Below are 27,002 nucleotides of genomic sequence, written 5' to 3'. Positions count from 1 at the left end.
CCTTTCCACGAGCTCGGTGACGAAGATCAACCCGTCGCTCAATGCGAATAGCGAGTTCAATCAAGGAATCCACGCTGGAAGGAACCTCCCGGGAGAGAATCTCATCCTTTACCTCTGCGCGGAAACCCTCCAGAAGACGAGCGAGCAAGGCCGGCTCGTTCCAGCCACTGGAGACAGCAAGAGTGCGAAACTCAATAGAGTAGTCTGTTATGGATCGATTGCCTTGACATAGGGAAGACAGGGCCCTGGAAGCCTCCTCCCCAAAAACAGATCGATCAAAAACCCGTATCATCTCCTCCTTAAAGTCCTGATACTGGTTAGTACACTCAGCCCTTGCCTCCCAGATTGCCGTGCCCCACTCACGAGCCCGTCCAATAAGGAGAGATATGACGTAGGCGACACGAGCAGTGCTCCTGGAGTAAGTGTTGGGCTGGAGAGAAAACACAATATCACACTGGGTGAGGAACGAGCGGCATTCAGTGGGCTCCCCAGAGTAACACGGCGGGTTATTGATTCTGGGCTCCGGAGATTCGAAAGCCCTGGAAGTGGCCGGTGGATCGAGGCGGAGATGGTGGACCTGTTCTGTGAGGTTGGAGACTTGGGTGACCAGGGTCTCAACGGCATGTCGAGCAGCAGACACTTCCTGCTCGTGTCTGCCTAGCATCGCTCCCTGGATCCCGACGGCTGAGTGGAGAGGATCCGAAGTCGCTGGGTCCATTCTTGGTCGGATTCTTCTGTTATGGTGAGTGAATGAGGACCCAAAAGCGAACTAACTTAAACAGAGCTTCTTTAATAACCAAACATAGGTAGGCTCAGATAGACCGGCAGATTCCGACAGGACAGGACAAGGTTACAGCAAACATGACGATAGTCTGGCTCAGGCATGAAACACAACAAACAAGAATCCGACAAGGACAGGAACAGAAACAGAGAGAGATATAGGGACCTAATCAGAGGGAAAAAGGGAACAGGTGGGAAACGGGGTGAATGGGTAGTCAGAGGAGACAAGGAACAGCTGGGGGAAAGCGGGGGAGAAAAGGTAACCTAACAACGACCAGCAGAGGGAGACAGGGTGAAGGGAAAGGACAGAGACAAGACACAACATGACAGTACATGACACTTCGTCTCTCCCGAGCCCGTACGGGAGTTGTAGCGATGAGACAAGATAGTAGCTACTAAACAATTGGATACCACGAAATTGGGGAGAAAAAGGGGTAAAAGTACAAAAAATATATATTTTACAAAAAGAAATAGAAGAAAAGAAATAATTAGTTACAATAAATTTAGAACACAAAATGTTCACCTGAAAGAAAATGTGTTCACCTGGGTAAAATTCACACAAAAAAAAACACACAAAAACCACACAAAAAAAATCTCACTGATACTATGTCACAATAAAAAAGACATATGATTAATGCCTTAGGAAAGGAATTTCCAAATGTTCTATCTTTGCTTGGAGTTAGCAGCAGTGCTAGTAAAAGTTTTGTCTCCTGTGTGGCGCAGCGGTCTCAGGCACTGCATCGCAGTGTTGGGGCGTAACTACAGCCTAGGGTTCGATCCCAGGCTGTGTCCCATTCGCCGTGACCGGGAGTCCCATAGGGCAGCGGAAAATTAATAATAATAACTAATAATTAGTTACAATAAATTTAGAACACAAAATGGTCACCTGGAAGTTTTTGGGCATCGGAGAAATATTGAGGGAATCCTATTTTAGTCATCAAAAGATACTCATATGATAGGTAAGATGTAGAAAACCTGCTCTCTCCAACTGACAATCTCTTAGAAGAAAAGATAAACTATCAAATATAAATTGGAATGTTAAAAACATAAAAAATAACTAATATTGACACAAGTGTTGGAATATAACGAATGAAAATCTATACTTAATCCAGTATAAATTAATATAAATTAATATATAGAATTTATTATACAAGAGAAAAAAATCTAAGGCACAATGGCAGAATAATGCCTCAAGTGTACTAACAGTGACTCAATAATTCATGCCTTCTGGGAGTGCTATAAAGTCCAATAGTTATGGGCAGAGTTAGAAAGCTGTCTCTCAGAAGTTTTACAATGTAAGATTACTTTTAATGTGTCCATCTGCATATTTCAAGACTTGGCACATGAGGGTGCGGTGAGATACCCCGATGGATTGGACATATATTATATCCTTCTCTTATATCGCAGACGCTATTACTTAAATACTGGAAGTCAAATGATAGCCCAACGTAAAGAGAACGGAAGAATAAAAGGCTTTATTATTTGAAGGTTGATAGAAATCTGGCTACAGACAGAAACATAGAGAGTCTTACAAGTATTAGAAACAACATTTGGTGTTGGTATGGAAGGAACGTGGGTCTGAGCAAGCGGGAATTCATTCATGTTAGTTGAAATGTACACTACATGGCCAAAAGGCTCGTCAAACATCTCATTCCAACATCATGGGCATTAATATGGAGTTTGTGCCTCCATTGCTGCTATAACAGCCTCCACTCTTCTGGGAAGGCTTTCCACTAGATGATGGAACATTACTGCAAGGACTTGCTTCCATTCAGCCACAAGAGCATTAGCGAGGTCGGGCGATTAGGCCTGGCTCGCAGTCGGCGTTCTAATTCATCCCATTCGTTGGGGTTGAGGTCAGGGCTCTGTGCAGGCCAGTCAAGTTCTTCCACACCGATTTCAACAAACCATATCTGTATGCACTTTGTGCACGGGGGCATCGTCATGCTGAAACAGGAAAGGGCCTTCCCCAAACTGTTGCCACAAAGTTGGAAGCACAGAATCATATAGACTGTCATTGTATGCTGTAGAGTTAAGGTTTCCCTTCACCGTAACTAAGAGGCACAAACTATGAAAAACAGCCCCAGACCATTATTCTTCCTCCACCAAACTTTACAGTTGGCACTATGCATTCGGGCAGGTAGTATTCTCCTGGCATCCGCCAAACTCAGAATCGTCCATCAAACTGCCAGATGGTGAAGCGTGATTCATCACTCCAGAGAACGTGTTTCCACTGCTCCAGAGTCCAATGGCAGTGAGCTTTACACCACTCCAGTCGACGCTTGGCATTGTGCATGGTGATCTTAGGCTTGTGTACGACTGCTCAGCCATGGAAACCCATTTCATGAAGCTCGCGACAAACAGTTCTTGTGCTGGCGCTGCTTCCAGAGACAGTTTGGAACTCTGTAGTGAGTGACAACTGATTTTTACATGCTTTAGCCCTCGGAAGTCCCGTTCTGTGAGCTTGTGTGGCCTACCACTTAGTGGCTGAGCCGTTGTTGCGCCTCGACATTGCCACTTCACAATAACAGCACTAAAAGTTGACCGGGGGCAGCTCCAGTAGGTCAGAAATGTTACAAACTGACTTGTTGGAAAGGTGGCATACTATGAACGTGCCACGTTGAAAAGTCACTGAGCTCTTCGGGTACGGGCCATTCTACTGCCGATGTTTGTCTATGGAGATTGCATGGATGTTTGTCTATGGAGATTGCATGGCTGTGTGCTGAATTTTATACACCTGTCAGCATTGTCCATGTAGTTGTTTTTGTCTATGTATGTTTATGTCTATGTATGTTTTTGTCTATTGTAAAGAAAAAAGCAAAGAACCACCAGAGTGGCGCAGCGGTCTAAGGTACAGCATTGCAGTGCTTGGAGAGCCACTACAGACCTGGGATTGATCCCAGGCTGTATCACTGCCGGCCCTGACCGGGAGACCCATGAGGCGGCGCACAATTGGCCCAGCGTCGTCCGGGTTAGAGGAGGGCTTGGCCCAGCGTCGTCCGGGTTAGGGGAGGGTTTGGCCCAGTGTCATCCGGGTTAGAGGAGGGTTTGGCCCAGCGTCGTCCGGGTTAGAGGAGGGTTTGGCCCAGTGTCGTCCGGGTTAGAGGAGGGTTTGGCAAGCTGACTTCGGTCGCCAGTTGTACGGTGTTTCCTCCGACACATTGGTGCGTCTAGCTTCCGGGTTAAGCGAACAGTGAGTTAAGAAGCAGTTCGGCTTGGCAGGGTCGTGTTTTAGAGGACGCATGGCTCTCGACCTTCGACCTCTCCCAAGTCCTTACGGGAGTTGCAGCGATGGGACAAGACTGTAACTACCAATTGGATATTGACATAAAAGACAATTATAAATAAAAAAGGTAAAAAATACTCAAATAAAATATCACGAAAAAAACTCTCATTGAAAGATTCAGTGAAAGTTTTTTTTTTATTATTAAAAAACTAAAATGTCCATCGTCTGAGCGTTAATAAGACCTCCCAGGAAACGTTCAAGGAACCAGAGTAAACCAGTGTTCACAGATCCTCCCTGCAAACTAAAAATAAACGTTTCCAGAACTGGCGAAATGTTCACTTCTGTTCTCAGAATGTTTAAAAAGACGTTCAGTTTATACCGGTCAGGAAACGTATAGCTTTGTTCCCACAACCAATGTGAAACCAAAAACGTACGTTCCCACAACTTTCAAGGAACAAAATGTACTAGCTGGGAAGGCCTCAAAACCTCAATCTACAGTGACTCAAAACAAAAACATAGGTAGGCCTTCCTACAATCACGATCAAGAAAACAGTTCTGGTAATTTATTAGTTGACAGGTGCTTTCTTTAGATGTGATGTGAGCACACGCACGCACGCACACACACACACACACACACACACACACAGGTGCTTTCTTTCGCCTTGACGTGAGCACAGTCACCAGAGGGACCAGTCACGGTGTCTACTCACCATCATGGCTATGAGAGCACAGACATAGCTCTGCTTCATAATGAACCTGAACACGGTTACAACAGCATTCACTCTGCCCTCCTCCTCCTCCTGTTCCTCCTCCGCTCCCTCCATCCCAGAAGTCTCTTCTCGCGGGGTTGGACTGAAGTCACACATTCCTTCATCCTTCTCTGTTTAGATAAAGACACACAGATACTTCATATAGTACAATACCTACAGTATATACAGGGTGATATAGTACAGTATATACAGGGTAATATAGTACAGTATATACAGGGTGATATAGTACAGTATATACAGGGTGATGTAGTACAGTATATACAGGAGATATAGGGGTGATATAGTACAGTATATACAGGGTGATATAGTACAGTATATACAGAAGATATACGGTGATATAATACAGTATATACAGGGTGATATAGTACAGTATATACAGGGTGATATAGTACAGAATATACAGGGTGATGTAGTACAGTATATACAGGAGATATAGGGGTGATATAGTACAGTATATACAGGAGATATAGGGGGATATATTACAGTATATACAGGGTGATATAGTATAGTATATACAGGGTGATATAGTAGAGTATATACAGGGTGATATAGTACAGAATATACAGGGTGATATAGTACAGTATATACAGGAGATATAGGGGGATATATTACAGTATATACAGGGTGATATAGTACAGTATATACAGGGTGACATAGTTCAGTATATACAGGGTGACATAGTACAGTATATACAGGGTGATATAGTACAGTATATACAGGGTGATATAGTACAGGATGATATAGTACAGGATATATCGGCGAAAAGTGGGCATCCCAAATGGCAAATCTATTCCCTATATAATGCAATACTTTTGACTAGGCCTCAGTTTACCAAAAAATGGCCTCCTTGCAGATTTTTTTAAATGTATTTTTAATTACAATATAAATTGTGCTGACGACTATAATTTCACTCGTCCCATCTACTCCTGTATATTTAAAATGTTACAATGGGTTTGCTCACAGCACGTGTCTTGCGAGAATAGACTTTTGCCCCAGTGTTTGTACAGTAAAACTCACCTGTCGTGTTATTGATTTGGTCCATTTCATACTGTGGGGTGGAGTACAGGTCCTGGTGGACCGGTCCATTTTCCACTGAGTCTAGGGTGGAGATGTAGTCAAAAGACGTCTCCTTGGACTTTGCAACCAACCCCTGTGGAACAACACAGCCACAATATGGACTATGGTTAGAGACCAGAGGTTTTCCTTGTCATGTGAACATTCATATGCACCATAGGCTGCGGTCCTCTGTAGCTCGGTTTGTAGAGCATAGTCCTCTGTAGCTCGGTTTGTAGAGCATAGTCCTCTGTAGCTCAGTTTGTAGAGCATAGTCCTCTGTAGCTCAGTTTGTAGAGCATAGTCCTCTGTAGCTCAGTTTGTAGAGCATAGTCCTCTGTAGCTCAGTTTGTAGAGCATAGTCCTCTGTAGCTCAGTTTGTAGAGCATGGTCCTCTGTAGCTCAGTTTGTAGAGCATGGTCCTCTGTAGCTCAGTTTGTAGAGCATGGTGCTTGCAACACCAGGATAGTGGGTTTGATTCCAGGGACCACCCATATGTAAAAAAATAAATAATAATAATTAAAAGTACGTACGCATGACGGTAAATCGCTCTGGATCAAAGCCTCTGCTAAATGGCATATATTATATACCACACACTAAAGTATGTGGACACCCCTTCAAATGAGTGGATTCGGCTACTTCAGCCACATCAGTTGCTGACTGGTGTATAAAATCGAGAACACAGACATGCGATCTCCATAGACAAACATTGGCAGTAGAATGGCCTTACTAATTAAGAGCTCAGTGACTTTCAACGTGGCACCGTCATAGGATGCCACCTTTCCAACCAGTCAGATTGTCATATTTCTGCCCTGCTAGAGCTCCCCCGGTCAACTGTAAGTGCTGTTATTGTGAGGTGGAAACAGCTCGGCCAAGCTCACAGAACAAATTCTGAAGTGCTGAAGTGTGTAAAAATTGTCTGTTCTTCGGTTGCAACACTCACTACTGAGTTCCAAACTCAGTGCAATAGAGATTGCATCATCTGTGGATCTATTGGGGCGGAATGCAAATTGGAGTGGGTCTAGGGTTTCTGGGATAATGGTGTTGATGTGAGCCATGACCAGCCTTTCAAAGCACCGTAGCACTACAGACGTGAGTGCTACGGGTCGGTAGTCATTTAGGCAGGTTATGGTGGTCTGGTTGAAACATGTTGGTATTACAGACTTAGTCAGAGACAGGTTGAAAATGTCTGTGAAGACACTTGACAGTTGATCAGCGTATGCTCGGAGTACACGTCCTGGTAGTCCGTCTGGCCCTGCGGCTTTGTGAATGTTGACCTGTTTAAATGTCTTACCCACTTCGGCTACGGAGAGCGTGATCACACAGTCTTCCGGAACAGCTGGTGCTCTCATGCATGTTTCAGTGTTGCTTGCCTCGAGAATAGAAGTAGAATAGAATAGAAATAGTTTCGCTTGTCTAGTAGGCTCGTGTCACTGGGCAGCTCGCGGCTGTGCTTCCCTTTGTAGTCTGTAATGGTTTGCAAGCCCTGCCACATCCGACAAGCGAAAGAGCTGGTGTAGTACGATTCAATCTTAGTCCTGTATTGATGCCTGTTTGATGGTTCGTCGGAGGGCATACCTACCTCTATAGGTTCCTGAAGCCAGAGGTGTACGATGATGGATGAGATCTCAAACAGACTGGAGGGAGAGGAAGGGGGAGAGAGAAAGTTACCTACCTTTATGGGTTCTTTCTCAATGTTGTTACATACCTCTATGGGTTGTATTTCTATGTTGTTACATACCTCTATGGGTTGTATCTCTACGCCGTTACCTACCCTGTCTATGGGTTGTATCTCTACGCCGTTACCTACCCTGTCTATGGGTTGTATTTCTGTCAATACCTACCCTGTCTATGGGTTGTATTTCTATGTCGTTACCTACCCTGTCTATGGGTTGTATCTCTATGTTGTTACCTACCCTGTCTATGGGTTCTATCTCTATGTTGTTACCTACCCTCTCTATGGCTAGTATCTCTATGTCGTTACCTACCCTGTCTATGGGTTCTATCTCTATGTTGTTACCTACCCTCTCTATGGCTAGTATCTCTATGTTATTACCTACCCTGTCTGCGGGTTGTATCTCTATGTTGTTACCTACCTCTATAGGTTCCTGGAGCCAGAGGCGTATGAGAGTGGCCAGGGTGTTACCTACCTCTATAGGTTCCTGGAGCCAGAGGCGTATGAGAGATACCAGGGTGTTACCTACCTCTATAGGTTCCTGGAGCCAGAGGCGTATGAGAGTGGCCAGGGTGTTACCTACCTCTATAGGTTCCTGGAGCCAGAGGCGTATGAGAGATACCAGGGTGTTACCTACCTCTATAGGTTCCTGGAGCCAGAGGCGTATGAGAGATACCAGGGTGTTACCTACCTCTATAGGTTCCTGGAGCCAGAGGCGTATGAGAGTGGCCAGGGTGTTACCTACCTCTATAGGTTCCTGGAGCCAGAGGCGTATGAGAGTGGCCAGGGTGTTACCTACCTCTATAGGTTCCTGGAGCCAGAGGCGTATGAGAGATACCAGGGTGTTACCTACCTCTATAGGTTCCTGGAGCCAGAGGCGTATGAGAGTGGCCAGGGTGTTACCTACCTCTATAGGTTCCTGGAGCCAGAGGCGTATGAGAGATACCAGGGTGTTACCTACCTCTATAGGTTCCTGGAGCCAGAGGCGTATGAGAGATACCAGGGTGTTACCTACCTCTATAGGTTCCTGGAGCCAGAGGCGTATGAGAGTGGCCAGGGTGTTACCTACCTCTATAGGTTCCTGGAGGCAGAGGCGTATGAGAGATACCAGGGTGTTACCTACCTCTATAGGTTCCTGGAGCCAGAGGCGTATGAGAGATACCAGGGTGTTACCTACCTCTATAGGTTCCTGGAGCCAGAGGCGTATGAGAGTGGCCAGGGTGTTACCTACCTCTATAGGTTCCTGGAGCCAGAGGCGTATGAGAGTGGCCAGGGTGTTACCTACCTCTATAGGTTCCTGGAGCCAGAGGCGTATGAGAGTGGCCAGGGTGTAGTACAGCAGCAGCAGCATAATGGGGTTAACAAAGTGGTGCCAGGCCAGATCAGGGTTAACCATCATCCTCCACGTGGAGGAGCAGTCAGTCTGGATGATGGATGAGATGCCGAACAGACTGGAGAGAGAGGGAGGGGGAGGGAGAGGGAGAGGGGGAGGGGGAGGTAGATGGGGAGGGAGAGGGGGAGGTAGGGGGAGAGGGAGAGGGGGAGGGGGAGGTAGAGGGAGAGGGAGAGGGAGAGGTAGACGGAGAGGGGGAGGGGGAGGTAGAGGGAGAGGGAGAGGGAGAGGGGGAGGTAGACGGAGAGGGGGAGGTAGAGGGAGAGGGAGAGGGAGAGGGAGAGGGAGATGGAGAAGGGAAGGGTGAGGTAGAGGGAGAGGGGGAGGTAGAGGGAGATGGAGACATATTATTGAACTTGCAGCACCTCGATATATAAAAGTTACATACATTTGCAGTATAGTTGAGGCAAATTTAAATGCACATTTTGTTTGTAAAGACTAAAAGTGACAGAAAATGTTACATCACTGTGGCTCTTTTTTGTTTCTTTTTTTGTTTTTATTTCACCTTTATTTAACCAGGTAGGCTAGTTGAGAACACCTTTATTTAACCAGGTAGGCTAGTTGAGAACACCTTTATTTAACCAGGTAGGCCAGTTGAGAACACCTTTATTTAACCAGGTAGGCCAGTTGAGAACACCTTTATTTAACCAGGTAGGCTAGTTGAGAACACCTTTATTTAACCAGGTAGGCCAGTTGAGAACACCTTTATTTAACCAGGTAGGCTAGTTGAGAACACCTTTATTTAACCAGGTAGGCTAGTTGAGAACACCTTTATTTAACCAGGTAGGCCAGTTGAGAACACCTTTATTTAACCAGGTGGGCCAGTTGAGAACACCTTTATTTAACCAGGTAGGCCAGTTGAGAACACCTTTATTTAACCAGGTAGGCCAGTTGAGAACACCTTTATTTAACCAGGTAGGCCAGTTGAGAAGACCTTTATTTAACCAGGTAGGCCAGTTGAGAACACCTTTATTTAACCAGGTAGGCTAGTTGAGAACACCTTTATTTAACCAGGTAGGCCAGTTGAGAACACCTTTATTTAACCAGGTAGGCTAGTTGAGAACACCTTTATTTAACCAGGTAGGCCAGTTGAGAACACCTTTATTTAACCAGGTAGGCTAGTTGAGAACACCTTTATTTAACCAGGTAGGCCAGTTGAGAACACCTTTATTTAACCAGGTAGGCCAGTTGAGAACACCTTTATTTAACCAGGTAGGCTAGTTGAGAACACCTTTATTTAACCAGGTAGGTCAGTTGAGAACACCTTTATTTAACCAGGTAGGCTAGTTGAGAACACCTTTATTTAACCAGGTAGGCCAGTTGAGAACACCTTTATTTAACCAGGTAGGCTAGTTGAGAACACCTTTATTTAACCAGGTAGGCCAGTTGAGAACACCTTTATTTAACCAGGTAGGCCAGTTGAGAACACCTTTATTTAACCAGGTGGGCCAGTTGAGAACACCTTTATTTAACCAGGTAGGCCAGTTGAGAACACCTTTATTTAACCAGGTAGGCCAGTTGAGAACACCTTTATTTAACCAGGTAGGCCAGTTGAGAACACCTTTATTTAACCAGGTAGGCTAGTTGAGAACACCTTTATTTAACCAGGTGGGCCAGTTGAGAACACCTTTATTTAACCAGGTAGGCCAGTTGAGAACACCTTTATTTAACCAGGTAGGCCAGTTGAGAACACCTTTATTTAACCAGGTAGGCTAGTTGAGAACACCTTTATTTAACCAGGTAGGCCAGTTGAGAACACCTTTATTTAACCAGGTAGGCCAGTTGAGAACACCTTTATTTAACCAGGTAGGCCAGTTGAGAACACCTTTATTTAACCAGGTAGGCCAGTTGAGAACACCTTTATTTAACCAGGTAGGCTAGTTGAGAACACCTTTATTTAACCAGGTAGGCTAGTTGAGAACACCTTTATTTAACCAGGTAGACCAGTTGAGAACACCTTTATTTAACCATGTAGGCCAGTTGAGAACACCTTTATTTAACCAGGTAGGCTAGTTGAGAACACCTTTATTTAACCAGGTAGGCCAGTTGAGAACACCTTTATTTAACCAGGTAGGCCAGTTGAGAACACCTTTATTTAACCAGGTAGGCCAGTTGAGAACACCTTTATTTAACCAGGTAGGCCAGTTGAGAACACCTTTATTTAACCAGGTAGGCTAGTTGAGAACACCTTTATTTAACCAGGTAGGCCAGTTGAGAACACCTTTATTTAACCAGGTAGGCCAGTTGAGAACACCTTTATTTAACCAGGTAGGCCAGTTGAGAACACCTTTATTTAACCAGGTAGGCTAGTTGAGAACACCTTTATTTAACCAGGTAGACCAGTTGAGAACACCTTTATTTAACCATGTAGGCCAGTTGAGAACACCTTTATTTAACCAGGTAGGCTAGTTGAGAACACCTTTATTTAACCAGGTAGGCCAGTTGAGAACACCTTTATTTAACCAGGTAGGCCAGTTGAGAACACCTTTATTTAACCAGGTAGGCCAGTTGAGAACACCTTTATTTAACCAGGTAGGCTAGTTGAGAACACCTTTATTTAACCAGGTAGGCCAGTTGAGAACACCTTTATTTAACCAGGTAGGCCAGTTGAGAACACCTTTATTTAACCAGGTAGGCCAGTTGAGAACACCTTTATTTAACCAGGTAGGCCAGTTGAGAACACCTTTATTTAACCAGGTGGGCCAGTTGAGAACACCTTTATTTAACCAGGTAGGCTAGTTGAGAACACCTTTATTTAACCAGGTAGGCTAGTTGAGAACACCTTTATTTAACCAGGTAGGCCAGTTGAGAACACCTTTATTTAACCAGGTAGGCCAGTTGAGAACACCTTTATTTAACCATGTAGGCTAGTTGAGAACACCTTTATTTAACCAGGTGGGCCAGTTGAGAACACCTTTATTTAACCAGGTAGGCCAGTTGAGAACACCTTTATTTAACCAGGTAGGCCAGTTGAGAACACCTTTATTTAACCAGGTAGGCTAGTTGAGAACACCTTTATTTAACCAGGTAGGCCAGTTGAGAACACCTTTATTTAACCAGGTAGGCCAGTTGAGAACACCTTTATTTAACCAGGTAGGCCAGTTGAGAACACCTTTATTTAACCAGGTAGGCCAGTTGAGAACACCTTTATTTAACCAGGTAGGCTAGTTGAGAACACCTTTATTTAACCAGGTAGGCTAGTTGAGAACACCTTTATTTAACCAGGTAGACCAGTTGAGAACACCTTTATTTAACCATGTAGGCCAGTTGAGAACACCTTTATTTAACCAGGTAGGCTAATTGAGAACACCTTTATTTAACCAGGTAGGCTAGTTGAGAACACCTTTATTTAACCAGGTAGGCCAGTTGAGAACACCTTTATTTAACCAGGTAGGCCAGTTGAGAACACCTTTATTTAACCAGGTAGGCCAGTTGAGAACACCTTTATTTAACCAGGTAGGCCAGTTGAGAACACCTTTATTTAACCAGGTAGGCTAGTTGAGAACACCTTTATTTAACCAGGTAGGCCAGTTGAGAACACCTTTATTTAACCAGGTAGGCCAGTTGAGAACACCTTTATTTAACCAGGTGGGCCAGTTGAGAACAAGTTCTCATTTACAACTGCGACCTGGCCAAGATGAAGCAAAGCAGTGCGACACAAACAACACAGAGTTACACATGGAATAAACAAACATACAGTCAATAACACAATAGAGAAAAAATATATATATACAGTGTGAGCAAATGAGGTGAGATAAGGGAGGTAAAGGCAAAAAAAGGCCATGGTGGCGAAGTAAATACAATATAGCAAGAAAACACGGAGTGATAGATGTGCAGAAGATGAATGTGCAAGTAGAGAGACGGGCGCAAAGGAGCAAGATAAATAAATAACAGTATGGGGATGAGGTAGTTGGATGGGATATTTACAGATGGGCTATGTACAGGTGCAGTGATCTGTGAGCTGCTCTGACAGCTGGTGCTTAAAGTTAGTGAGAGAGATATGAGTCTCCAGGGTCAGTGATTTTTGCAATTCGTACCAGTCATTGGCAGTAGAGAACTGGAAGGACCGGCCAAATCAGGAATTGGCTTTGGAGGTGACCAGTGAGATATACCTGCTGGAGCGCGTGCTGCGGGTGCGTGCTCCTATGGTGACCAGTGAGCTGAGATAAGGCGGGGCTTTACCTAGCAGAGACTTGTAGATGACCTGGAGCCAGTGGGTTTGGCGACAAATATGAAGCGATGGTCAGCCAACAAGAGCATACAGGTCGCAGTGGTGGGTAGAATATGGGGCTTTGGTGACAAAACAGATGGCACTGTGATAGACTGCATCCAAATAGCTGAGTAGAGTGTTGGAGGCTCATTTGTAAATGACATCGCGAAGTCAAGGATCTGCAGGATAGTCAGTTGTACGAGGGTATGTGTGGCTGCATGAGTGAACGATGCTTTGTTGTGAAATAGGAAGCAGATTCTAGATTTAATTTTGGATTGGAGATGCTTAATGTGAGTCTGAAAGGAGAGTTTACAGTCTAACCAAACACCTTGGTATTTGTAGTTGTCCACATATTCTAAGTCAGAACCGTCCAGAGTAGTGATGCTAGACGGGTGGGCAGGTGCGGGCTGCGATCGGTTGAAGAGCATGCATTTAGTTTTACTTGTATTTAAGAGCAGTTGGAGGCCACGGAAGGAGAGTTGTATGGCATTGAAGCTCGTTTGGAGGTTAATTAACAGTGTCCAAAGAAGGTATCACAAATGGTGTCGTCTGCGTAGAGGTGGATCAGAGAATCACCAGCAGCAAGAGCGACATCATTGATGTATACAGAGAAAAGAGTCGGCCCGAGATTTTAACCCTGTGGCATCCCCATAGAGACTGCCAGAGGTCTGGACAACAGGCCCTCCGATTTGACACACTGAACTCTATCAGAGAAGTAGTTGGTGAACCAGGCGAGGCAGTCATTTGAGAAACCAAGGCTCTTGAGTCGGAATGTGATAAGAATGTGGTGATTGACAGAGTCAAAAGCCTTGGCCAGGTCGATGAATACAGCTGCACAGTATTGTCTCTTATCGATGGAGGTTATGATATCGTTTAGGACCTTGAGCGTGGCTGAGGTGATGATCAGCTCTGAAACCAGATTGCATAGCAGAGAAGGCACGGTGGGATTCGAAATGGTCGGTGATCTGTTTGTTAACTTGGCTTTCGAAGACCTTAGAAAGGCAGGGTAGGATAGATATAGGCCTGTAACAGTTTGGGTCAAGAGTGTCTCCCCCTTTGAAGAGGGGGATGACCGCGGCAGCTTTCCAATCTTTGGGGATCTCAGACGATACGAAAGAGGGTTTGAACAGGCTAGTAATAGGAGTTGCAACAATTTCGGAAGATCATTTTAGAACGAGAGGGTCCAGATTGTCTAGACCAGCTGATTTGTAGGGGTCCAGATTTTGCAGCTCTTTCAGAACATCAGCTATCTGGATTTGGGTGAAGGAGAAATGGGCAGGCATGGGCAAGTTGCTATGGGGGGTGCAGGGCTGTTGACCAGGGTAGGGGTGGCCAGGTGGAAAGTTTCCTAGCCTCAGTGCAGTGGGCAGCTGGGAGGAGGTGCTCTTATTCTCCATGGACTTTACAGTGTCCCAAAACTTTTTGGAGTTTGTGCTGCAGGATGCAAATTTCAGTTTGAAAAAGCTAGTCTTAGCTCTCCTAACTGCCTGTGTATATTGGTTCCTAATGTCCCTGAAAAGTTGCATATCGCAGGAGCTATTTGATGCTAATGCAGTACGCCACAGGATGTTTTTGTGCTGGTCAAGGGCAGTCAGGTCTGGAGTGAACCACGGGCTATATCTGTTCCTGGTTCTACATTTTTGTGAATGGGGCATGGTTATTTAAGATGGAGAGGAAAGCACTTTTAAATAATAACCAGGCATCCTCTACTGATGAGGTCAATATCCTTCCAGGATACCCGGGCCAGGTCGATTAGAAAGGCCTGCTCGCTGAAGTGTTCTAGGGAGCGTTTGACAGTGATGAGGGGTGGTCGTTTGACCGCAGACCCATTACGGACGCGTTGCTAACCATCCAAGGTGGTGCACCCTGAAGTCATAGTAGCAACTGAAGATCTGTCATCAAACAGAGGCATGGCAGCCTGGGTACATGTAGAGCAACTCACCTAATGCAGTCATTTAAAAAGAAAGAAAGAAAGAAAGAAAGTTCTTTCCAGTATCTAACCTGATGTAGCTGTCCTCTGGATGGATGAACTCGTGGAAGAACTGAAACTGATAGAGGTAGAGGACGACCAGGTGTCCAGCGCTGAATATGGCCATGAGGACACACATACAGCTGAAGATGAGGGTGTCGAAGGTCCGGCAGAACGACCACCACGTACACAGGAACAGGAACACGAAGAAATAGACCGCCGACGTCAGGGAGGGCAGAATTATACCTTAAAAATAAACAGACATTTATAAATCAATTCATCAATCAATAAGTAGACTGCCGAGTTCAGGGAGGGCAGAAATATACCTTAAAAATACACATACATTTATAAATCAATTCATCAATCAATCAACCAATCAATAAGTAGACTGCCGAGTTCAGGGGGGGGGGGGGGGCAGCATGATACCTGGTGGAAAAATAATAAGCATTCAGATAAGAAATATGACCAGAAGTTTATTTACAGCAAGCTACACTGTGGGTGAGATGTGAGCATTCAGATATAACAGAGAAGACCAGAAGTTTTTCCTCTGACCCCGTGACCTGACTAAGAAAATCTCTGGGCCCTATTTTCACTATAGTCATATTTAAGAAATGTAATAGCACTCATAAAGAAGGGTTTGAACACATTAAGATAGTTGGAGGCTGATTCTACCACTGAAAGACACTGACCTGTTAGCCCTAGTAGTATGGTGACCACCACTTTCCCTGCGGTGGTGATCAGATTCCCAATGATCTCCTTCACTTTGGACGCCACGGCAGCGACGCAACCCAGAATCTTCATCTTGGTGCTCTCCTCTTCCTCCTCCTCTTCTTCCTCCTCCTCTTCCTCCTCCTCCTCATCTTCTGCCTCCTCCTCCATTTCTTCCTCCTCTTCTCCGGCCTCGTACCCAGCCTCAAAGTTTTCATCCAACAGGACATTGTCATCAAGGCTAAGATCTTCCTCTTCAACCTGGTTGGTAGACAGAGAGTTCAAAGTTCACAGACAGTGTGCCGAAACGATTCAGAGCCAATCCAAAATGGATTCATACTTGTTCCTGCAAAAACCAGCACCTGGTTCTAGACACACTGCGGTGCCCAGGCTTTTATTTGGGATTTCTTTCAACAATTCAGTGTATAAAGAAAGGGATGGCCAAACCTCCTCATGAATAACTACTAGTTAGAGGAGGCCAAACCTCCTCATGAATAACTACTAGTTAGAGGTAGCCAAACCTCCTCATGAATAACTACTAGTTAGAGGTGGCCAAACCTCCTCATGAATAACTACTAGTTAGAGGAGGCCAAACCTCCTCATGAATAACTACTAGTTAGAGGTAGCCAAACCTCCTCATGAATAACTACTAGTTAGAGGAGGCCAAACCTCCTCATGAATAACTACTAGTTAGAGGAGGCCAAACCTCCTCATGAATAACTAGTTAGAGGAGGCCAAACCTCCTCATGAATAACTACTAGTTAGAGGAGGCCAAACCTCCTCATGAATAACTAGTTAGAGGAGGCCAAACCTCCTCATGAATAACTACTAGTTAGAGGTGGCCAAACCTCCTCATAGAGAACTACTAGTTAGAGGTGGCCAAACCTCCTCATAGAGAACTACTAGTTAGAGGAGGCCAAACCTCCTCATGAATAACTACTAGTTAGAGGAGGCCAAACCTCCTCATAGAGAACTACTAGTTAGAGGTGGCCAAACCTCCTCATAGAGAACTACTAGTTAGAGGAGGCCAAACCTCCTCATGAATAACTACTAGTTAGAGGAGGACAAACCTACTTATAGAGAACTACTAGTTAGAGGTGGCCAAACCTCCTCATAGAGAACTACTAGTTAGAGGTGGCCAAACCTCCTCATGAATAACTACTAGTTAGAGGTGGCCAAACCTCCTCATAGAGAACTACTAGTTAGAGGTAGCCAAACCTACTCATGAATAACTACTAGTTAGAGGAGGCCAAACCTCCTCATGAATAACTACTAGTTAGAGGTAGCCAAACCTACTCATGAATAACTACTAGTTAGAGGAGGCCAAACCTCCTCATGAATAACTACTAGTTAGAGGTAGCCAAACCTACTCATGAATAACTACTAGTTAGAGGAGGCCAAACCTCCTCATGAATAACTACTAGTTAGAGGAGGCCAAACCTCCTCATGAATAACTACTAGTTAGAGGAGGCCAAACCTCCTCATGAATAACTACTAGTTAGAGGAGGCCAAACCTCCTCATAGAGAACTACTGGTTAGAGGTGGCCAAACCTCCTCATGAATAACTACTAGTTAGAGGAGGCCAAACCTACTCATGAATAACTACTAGTTAGAGGTGGCCAAACCTCCTCATAGAGAACTACTAGTTAGAGGAGGCCAAACCTCCTCATGAATAACTACTAGTTAGAGGAGGCCAAACCTCCTCATGAATAACTACTAGTTAGAGGTGGCCAAACCTCCTCATGAAGAACTACTAGTTAGAGGAGGCCAAACCTCCTCATGAATAACTACTAGTTAGAGGTAGCCAAACCTCCTCATGAATAACTACTAGTTAGAGGAGGCCAAACTTCCTCATGAATAACTACTAGTTAGAGGAGGCCAAACCTCCTCATGAATAACTACTAGTTAGAGGAGGCCAAACCTCCTCATGAATAACTACTAGTTAGAGGTGGCCAAACCTCCTCATGAAGAACTACTAGTTAGAGGAGGCCAAACCTCCTCATGAATAACTACTAGTTAGAGGTAGCCAAACCTCCTCATGAATAACTACTAGTTAGAGGAGGCCAAACCTCCTCATGAATAACTACTAGTTAGAGGTGGCCAAACCTCCTCATGAATAACTACTAGTTAGAGGAGGCCAAACCTCCTCATGAATAACTACTAGTTAGAGGAGGCCAAACCTCCTCATGAATAACTACTAGTTAGAGGAGGCCAAACCTCCTCATGAATAACTACTAGTTAGAGGTGGCTTTTCCTCCTCATGAAGAACTACTAGTTAGAGGAGGCCAAACCTCCTCATGAATAACTACTAGTTAGAGGAGGCCAAACCTCCTCATGAATAACTACTAGTTAGAGGAGGCCAAACCTCCTCATAGAGAACTACTGGTTAGAGGTGGCCAAACCTCCTCATGAATAACTACTAGTTAGAGGAGGCCAAACCTACTCATGAATAACTACTAGTTAGAGGTGGCCAAACCTCCTCATAGAGAACTACTAGTTAGAGGAGGCCAAACCTCCTCATGAATAACTACTAGTTAGAGGAGGCCAAACCTCCTCATGAATAACTACTAGTTAGAGGTGGCCAAACCTCCTCATGAAGAACTACTAGTTAGAGGAGGCCAAACCTCCTCATGAATAACTACTAGTTAGAGGTAGCCAAACCTCCTCATGAATAACTACTAGTTAGAGGAGGCCAAACTTCCTCATGAATAACTACTAGTTAGAGGAGGCCAAACCTCCTCATGAATAACTACTAGTTAGAGGAGGCCAAACCTCCTCATGAATAACTACTAGTTAGAGGTGGCCAAACCTCCTCATGAAGAACTACTAGTTAGAGGAGGCCAAACCTCCTCATGAATAACTACTAGTTAGAGGTAGCCAAACCTCCTCATGAATAACTACTAGTTAGAGGAGGCCAAACCTCCTCATGAATAACTACTAGTTAGAGGTGGCCAAACCTCCTCATGAATAACTACTAGTTAGAGGAGGCCAAACCTCCTCATGAATAACTACTAGTTAGAGGAGGCCAAACCTCCTCATGAATAACTACTAGTTAGAGGAGGCCAAACATCCTCATGAATAACTACTAGTTAGAGGTGGCTTTTCCTCCTCATGAAGAACTACTAGTTAGAGGAGGCCAAACCTCCTCATGAATAACTACTAGTTAGAGGAGGCCAAACCTCCTCATATAGAACTACTGGTTAGAGGTGGCCAAACCTCCTCATGAATAACTACTAGTTAGAGGAGGCCAAACCTACTCATGAATAACTACTAGTTAGAGGTGGCCAAACCTCCTCATAGAGAACTACTAGTTAGAGGAGGCCAAACCTCCTCATGAATAACTACTAGTTAGAGGAGGCCAAACCTCCTCATGAATAACTACTAGTTAGAGGTGGCCAAACCTCCTCATGAAGAACTACTAGTTAGAGGAGGCCAAACCTCCTCATGAATAACTACTAGTTAGAGGTAGCCAAACCTCCTCATGAATAACTACTAGTTAGAGGAGGCCAAACTTCCTCATGAATAACTACTAGTTAGAGGAGGCCAAACCTCCTCATGAATAACTACTAGTTAGAGGAGGCCAAACCTCCTCATGAATAACTACTAGTTAGAGGTGGCCAAACCTCCTCATGAAGAACTACTAGTTAGAGGAGGCCAAACCTCCTCATGAATAACTACTAGTTAGAGGTAGCCAAACCTCCTCATGAATAACTACTAGTTAGAGGAGGCCAAACCTCCTCATGAATAACTACTAGTTAGAGGTGGCCAAACCTCCTCATGAATAACTACTAGTTAGAGGAGGCCAAACCTCCTCATGAATAACTACTAGTTAGAGGAGGCCAAACCTCCTCATGAATAACTACTAGTTAGAGGAGGCCAAACCTCCTCATGAATAACTACTAGTTAGAGGTGGCTTTTCCTCCTCATGAAGAACTACTAGTTAGAGGAGGCCAAACCTACTTATAGAGAACTACTAGTTAGAGGTGGCCAAACCTACTCATGAAAAACTACTAGTTAGAGGAGGCCAAACCTCCTCATGAATAACTACTAGTTAGAGGAGGCCAAACCTACTCATGAATAACTACTAGTTAGAGGAGGCCAAACCTACTCATGAATAACTACTAGCTAGAGGAGGCCAAACCTCCTCATGAATAACTACTAGTTTCAGGAGGCCAAACCTCCTCATGAATAACTACTAGCTAGAGGAGGCCAAACCTCCTCATGAATAACTACTAGTTAGAGGAGGCCAAACTTACTCATGAATAACTACTAGTTAGAGGTGGCCAAACCTCCTCATAGAGGACTACTAGTTAGAGGTGGCCAAACCTCCTCATAGAGGACTACTGGTTAGAGGTGGCCAAACCTCCTCATGGATAACTACTAGTTAGAGGTGGCCAAACATCCTCATGAATAACTAGTTAGAGGTGGCCAAACCTCCTCGTAGAGGACTACTGGTTAGAGGTGGCCAAACCTCCTCATAGAGAACTACTGGTTAGAGGTGGCCAAACCTCCTCATAGAGAACTACTGGTTAGAGGTGGCCAAACCTCCTCATAGAGAACTACTAGTTAGAGGTGGCCAAACCTCCTCATAGAGAACTACTGGTTAGAGGTGGCCAAACCTCCTCATGGAGAACTACTAGTTAGAGGAGGCCAAACCTGCTCATGGAGAACTACTAGTTGAAGGTGGCCAAACCTCCTCATAGAGAACTACTAGTTAGAGGTGGCCAAACCTCCTCATAGAGAACTACTGGTTAGAGGTGGCCAAACCTCCTCATAGAGAACTACTAGTTAGAGGTGGCCAAACCTCCTCATAGAGAACTACTGGTTAGAGGTGGCCAAACCTCCTTATGAATAACTACTAGTTAGAGGTGGCCAAACCTCCTCATAGAGAACTACTAGTTAGAGGTGGCCAAACCTCCTCATGAATAACTACTAGTTAGAGGTGGCCAAACCTCCTCATTAATAACTAGTTAGAGGTGGCCAAACCTCCTCATAGAGAACTACTAGTTAGAGGTGGCCAAACATCCTCATGAATAACTAGTTAGAGGTGGCCAAACCTCATCGTAGAGAACTACTAGTTAGAGGTGGCCAAACCTCCTCATAGAGACCTACTAGTTAGAGGTGGCCAAACCTCCTCATAGCGACCTACTAGTTAGAGGTGGCCAAACCTCCTCATAGAGAACTACTGGTTAGAGGTGGCCAAACCTCCTCATGGAGAACTACTAGTTATAGGTGGCCAAACCTCCTCATAGCGACCTACTAGTTAGAGGTGGCCAAACCTCCTCATGAATAACTAGTTAGAGGTGGCCAAACCTCCTCATAGAGACCTACTAGTTAGAGGTGGCCAAACCTCCTCATAGCGACCTACTAGTTAGAGGTGGCCAAACCTCCTCATAGAGAACTACTGGTTAGAGGTGGCCAAACCTCCTTATGAATAACTACTAGTTAGAGGTGGCCAAACCTCCTCATGAATAACTACTAGTTAGAGGTGGCCAAACCTCCTCATAGAGAACTACTAGTTAGAGGTGGCCAAACCTCCTCATGAATAACTACTAGTTAGAGGTGGCCAAACCTCCTCATTAATAACTAGTTAGAGGTGGCCAAACCTCCTCATAGAGAACTACTAGTTAGAGGTGGCCAAACATCCTCATGAATAACTAGTTAGAGGTGGCCAAACCTCATCGTAGAGAACTACTAGTTAGAGGTGGCCAAACCTCCTCATAGAGACCTACTAGTTAGAGGTGGCCAAATCTCCTCATAGCGACCTACTAGTTAGAGGTGGCCAAACCTCCTCATAGAGAACTACTGGTTAGAGGTGGCCAAACCTCCTCATGGAGAACTACTAGTTATAGGTGGCCAAACCTCCTCATAGCGACCTACTAGTTAGAGGTGGCCAAACCTCCTCATGAATAACTAGTTAGAGGTGGCCAAACCTCCTCATAGAGAACTACTAGTTAGAGGTGGCCAAACCTCCTCATAGAGAACTACTGGTTAGAGGTGGCCAAACCTCCTCATAGAGAACTACTAGTTAGAGGTGGCCAAACCTCCTCATAGAGAACTACTAGTTAGAGGTGGCCAAACCTCCTCATGGAGAACTACTGGTTAGAGGTGGATTTTACCCGGAGTAAAAATGGGAGGGACATGCTCAGTCAAGGGGAAGGTTCAATATTCTTTGTTTTTTTATCTAGTCCAAGCGAGGGTCAATTATGATGACATTTCTATATTTCTCAGTATTTTAGAATGAATTGCTTATTAGTCTATACACTGAGTGTACAATGTTTGGGGGATTAAAAACAATGTTTCTTGCCCATGATGTCTTTCTCAGAGTTATTGACGTCACAATAAGCCTGATTCAAGTAACTTATCTTGTGGTGCTGAAACTTGAAGATTTTTAAACCAGACAGATTATAGGGAGACACTTATGACCTTCTCTCGTTGGGTTAAACCACAGAAGAAGAGTATCCAGCAGTTAAAGCTTACGTTGTTCTGTGTCGGTAGACCTACTCTGTCTGGGATGGAAAGGTAGGCCTACTCTGTCTGGGATGGAAAGGTAGGCCTACTCTGTCTGGGGTGGAAAGGTAGGCCTACTCTGTCTGGGGTGGAAAGGTAGGACCTACTCTGTCTGGGGTGGAAAGGTAGACCTACTCTGTCTGGGGTGGAAAGGTAGGCCTACTCTGTCTGGGGTGGAAAGGTAGGTCTACTCTGTCTGGGGTGGAAAGGTAGGCCTACTCTGTCTGGGGTGGAAAGGTAGGACCTACTCTGTCTGGGGTGGAAAGGTAGGCCCTACTCTGTCTGGGGTGGAAAGGTAGGTCCTACTCTGTCTGGGATGGAAAGGTAGGTCCTACTCTGTCTGGGATGGAAAGGTAGGTCCTACTCTGTCTGGGATGGAAAGGTAGGCCTACTCTGTCTGGGATGGAAAGGTAGGCCTACTCTGTCTGGGTGGAAAGGTAGGTCTACTCTGTCTGGGGTGGAAAGGTAGGTCTACTGTGTCTGGGGTGGAAAGGTAGGTCTACTCTGTCTGGGGTGGAAAGGTAGACCTACTCTGCCTGGGGTGGAAAGGTAGGTCTACTCTGTCTGGGATGGAAAGGTAGGTCCTACTCTGTCTGGGATGGAAAGGTAGGTCCTACTCTGTCTGGGATGGAAAGGTAGGACCTACTCTGTCTGGGATGGAAAGGTAGACCTACTCTGCCTGGGGTGGAAAGGTAGGTCTACTCTGTCTGGGGTGGAAAGGTAGGCCTACTCTGTCTGGGGTGGAAAGGTAGGACCTACTCTGTCTGTGGTGGAAAGGTAGGTCTACTCTGTCTGGGGTGGAAAGGTAGACCTTACTCTGCCTGGGGTGGAAAGGTAGACCTACTCTGCCTGGGGTGGAAAGGTAGGCCTACTCTGTCTGGGTGGAAAGGTAGGTCTACTCTGTCTGGGGTGGAAAGGTAGGTCTACTGTGTCTGGGGTGGAAAGGTAGGTCTACTCTGTCTGGGGTGGAAAGGTAGACCTACTCTGCCTGGGGTGGAAAGGTAGGTCTACTCTGTCTGGGATGGAAAGGTAGGTCCTACTCTGTCTGGGATGGAAAGGTAGGTCCTACTCTGTCTGGGATGGAAAGGTAGGTCCTACTCTGTCTGGGATGGAAAGGTAGGTCCTACTCTGTCTGGGATGGAAAGGTAGGACCTACTCTGTCTGGGATGGAAAGGTAGACCTACTCTGCCTGGGGTGGAAAGGTAGGTCTACTCTGTCTGGGGTGGAAAGGTAGGCCTACTCTGTCTGGGGTGGAAAGGTAGGCCTACTCTGTCTGGGGTGGAAAGGTAGGACCTACTCTGTCTGTGGTGGAAAGGTAGGTCTACTCTGCCTGGGGTGGAAAGGTAGACCTACTCTGCCTGGGGTGGAAAGGTAGGACCTACTCTGCCTGGGGTGGAAAGGTAGACCTACTCTGCCTGGGATGGAAAGGTAGGACCTACTCTGCCTGGGGTGGAAAGGTAGACCTACTCTGTCTGGGTTGGAAAGGTAGGCCTACTCTGTAGGACTAACTTTTGAAAATACTCAGCTTCCTAATTAAGTCTCCGATTTAACAAGACACACTGATTTGGCATTGGAAAAATATGATGAGATCTCTTTGTCCATTCTTAGCCTGTAATTTCTGTAATTTGTGTGGTATAAAAAAAATATTAAAATTACGTAGAATTGTATAAAATATTTGATAGATTCATGCAATGCTTTTACTATGAAGGAGATATAGAATGATAGATTCATGCAATGCTTTTACTATGAAGGAGATATAGGATGATAGATTCATGCAATGCTTTTACTATGAAGGAGATATAGGATGATAGATTCATGCAATGCTTTTACTATGAAGGAGATATAGGATGATAGATTCATGCAATGCTTTTACTATGAAGGAGATATAGGATGATAGATTCATGCAATGCTTTTACTATGAAGGAGATATAGGATGATAGATTCATGCAAAGCTTTTACTATGAAGGAGATATTTCCACCCCTTGTCCACGGTGGTCTGTGAACCCACAACCTTCTGGCCCCCAGTAGCCCTGTGCTCTATCAAAATTCCTGCGTTGCCATGTAACGCTGACAGGTTGAAGAACAGTTTCTAAAACTGCATATCTAAAGGCTCTGGTCTGTCCAAGAAGAGAGGGGAAACGGTAGACATGTTCTCTACTTTCCACTTTATATTATTATTATTTAAGGTATAGGGGACGGTCACTTGTTTTTTTTTCAATCGTTCAGGGAGGGTTTAGGTAAAATATATTTTGCTGAAGGGAGGGCCATCCATTTTCCTTTCAGAGAGGTCTGATTTTCTCTATGTAACCCTCATTATACATAACATTTACCCCCTTAGTGTGTGGCACATTAAGTTTGTCGCTAGAGCTATCCATGGTTCTGAAACATGCCTGAATGGTTCTGAAACATGACTGAATGGTTCTGAAACATGACTGAATGGTTCTGAAACACGACTGAATGGTTCTGAAACACGACTGAATGGTTCTGAAACACGACTGAATCTGGTATAACAGAACCAGACGATGAGTATCAAATCATTCACCAGGAGACACCAGGAGGTTCCAGCTTAAACTGGAATGCTTTTCCAACAGTCTTGAAGGAGTTCCCACATATGCTGAGCACTTGTTGGCTGCTTTTCCTTCACTCTCAGGTTCAACTCATCCCAAACCATCTCAATTGGGTTGAGGTCTGGTGATTGTGGAGGCCAGGTCATCTGATGCATTCCAATACTCTCCTTCTTGGGCAAATAGCCCTTACACAGCCTGGAGGTGTGTTGGGTAATTGTCCTGTTGAAAAACAAATGATAGTCCCACTAAGCCCAAACTAGATGGGATGGTGTACTGCTGCAGAATGCTGTGGTAGCCATGCTAGTTGTGTGCCTTGAATTCGAAATACAGTGCCTTGTGAAAGTATTCGGCCCCCTTGAACTTTGCGACCTTTTGCCACATTTCAGGCTTCAAACATAAAGATATAAAACTGTATTTTTTTGTGAAGAATCAACAACAAGTGGGACACAATCATGAAGTGGAACGACATTTATTGGATATTTCAAACTTTTTTAACAAATCAAAAACTGAAAAATTGGGCGTGCAAAATTATTCAGCCCCTTTACTTTCAGTGCAGCAAACTCTCTCCAGAAGTTCAGTGAGGATCTCTGAATGATCCAATGTTGACCTAAATGACTAATGACAATGGCAAAAGGTCGCAAAGTACAAGGGGGGCGAATACTTTCGCAAGGCACTGTAAATCACTGACAGTGTCACCAGCAAAGCACCGTCACACCTCCTCCTCCATGCTTCACGGTGGGAACCACACATGCGGAGATCATTTGTTCACCTAATCTGCGTCTCACAAAGAAAGCGGTTGGAACCAAAAATGTCATATTTGGACTCATCAGACCAAAGGACATATTTCCACCGGTCTAATTTCCATTGCTCATGTTTTTTGGTCCAAGCAAGTCTCTTCTTCTTATTGGTGTCTTTTAGAAGTGGTTTCTTTTGCAGCAATTCGACCACGAAGGCCTGATTCACACAGTCTCTGAACAGTTGATGTTGACGTGTCTGTTTTTTTAAAACTCTGTGAAGCATTTATTTGGGCTGCAATTTATGAGGCTGATAACTCTTATGAACTTATCCTCTGGCTCTTCCTTTCCTGTGGTGGTCCTCATGAGAGCCAGTTTCATCATAGCGCTTGATGGTTTTTGCGACTGCACTTGAAGAAATTTTCAAAGTTCTTGAAATGTTCAGGACTGACTGACCTTTATGTCTTAAAGTAATGATGGACTGTTGAATCCAACATATCAATGATTATTTTGTAGACAAAGTGGAATTAAATCACTTTAGAAATACAATGAAATGCATATTAACTAGTTGACAAGTTAAAACCTTGGGAGTCTGAGCTGACATATGGAATTGTTTTAAGATGGTCATACCATGGATCATTTTAGCTATTTAATTTAGAATTTTAAGACCCATTTAGGTTTAAAAAAAAGTACTACAGCCCATAGAAACGCATTGAATAAATGGCAAAGACAGTCAAAAAAGTAAATCATAAAGAATAAGGTTTTGAAATGTCTGTCGTACTTGTATATGATATAAGAAAATATATATATTTTTTACACATTTTTAACCCCTTTTTTGTGGTAGGCACAAAACTACCTCCATACTTCCATTAATGTTTTTAACCGCTACTGGTTACCTACAGATGAGTGCAGTGACACTTGTGGAGGTCATAGAGCAAAACCGAGAACACCATCATGTTCGAGGGAATCTCCCTTTTCCACAGTGGGGGTCACATTAGTTTGTAGCCCAAATGGTTCGGACGCTACAAACAGAAGTTGGCACATCGACGGTATCGACTTTGTAGAGAAGAACGAAGACCAACATCATGAGAGTCTCATCTTTCTATATTAGCTTGTAGGCCAAACCGTTCGGATGCTACAGACGTTTTCGCGAGAAGACCAATTTTTTGAATGTTTCATGGTCAAACACCGCTGTATCTTGGCCGCCATCTTGTATCATAGGCAGATGCGCTGGATTAAGACGCAATGAATCTCTACCTTAAATTGTACGTATTTTGATGGGGATTTTTTTATTATGTTACTTAGATGGACGCACTGGTGCGTCAATAAACTCTATGATATGTTGGATTCATGTCTCCAACTCAACCAAAAATTTAAAAAAAGTGACAAGAATGGGATTAAGCCAGT

The 27,002-nt window shown here is 44.6% G+C and overlaps 1 protein-coding gene across 1 annotated transcript in view; it reads right to left on the bottom strand.

Moving 5' to 3' along the window:
* Positions 1 to 27,002, bottom strand: part of LOC139376512 (piezo-type mechanosensitive ion channel component 2-like) — a 178,450-nt gene that overhangs the window by 100,024 nt on the left and 51,424 nt on the right. The window contains exons 6-10 of the mRNA XM_071119199.1: positions 15,766 to 16,045; positions 15,109 to 15,322; positions 7,926 to 8,955; positions 5,794 to 5,926; positions 4,717 to 4,886 (exon numbers count right to left, since the gene is read on the bottom strand). Coding sequence (XP_070975300.1) covers positions 4,717 to 4,886; positions 5,794 to 5,926; positions 7,926 to 8,955; positions 15,109 to 15,322; positions 15,766 to 16,045 — 1,827 coding nt within the window. The remainder of the gene's footprint in view (positions 1 to 4,716; positions 4,887 to 5,793; positions 5,927 to 7,925; positions 8,956 to 15,108; positions 15,323 to 15,765; positions 16,046 to 27,002) is intronic.

This window comes from Oncorhynchus clarkii, chromosome 20, assembly GCF_045791955.1.
Source record: "Oncorhynchus clarkii lewisi isolate Uvic-CL-2024 chromosome 20, UVic_Ocla_1.0, whole genome shotgun sequence".
Classification (NCBI taxonomy): Eukaryota; Metazoa; Chordata; class Actinopteri; order Salmoniformes; family Salmonidae; genus Oncorhynchus; species Oncorhynchus clarkii.
The sequence above is the reverse complement of the archived record's forward strand: the minus strand, read 5'-3'. Positions and strand labels throughout refer to the sequence as shown.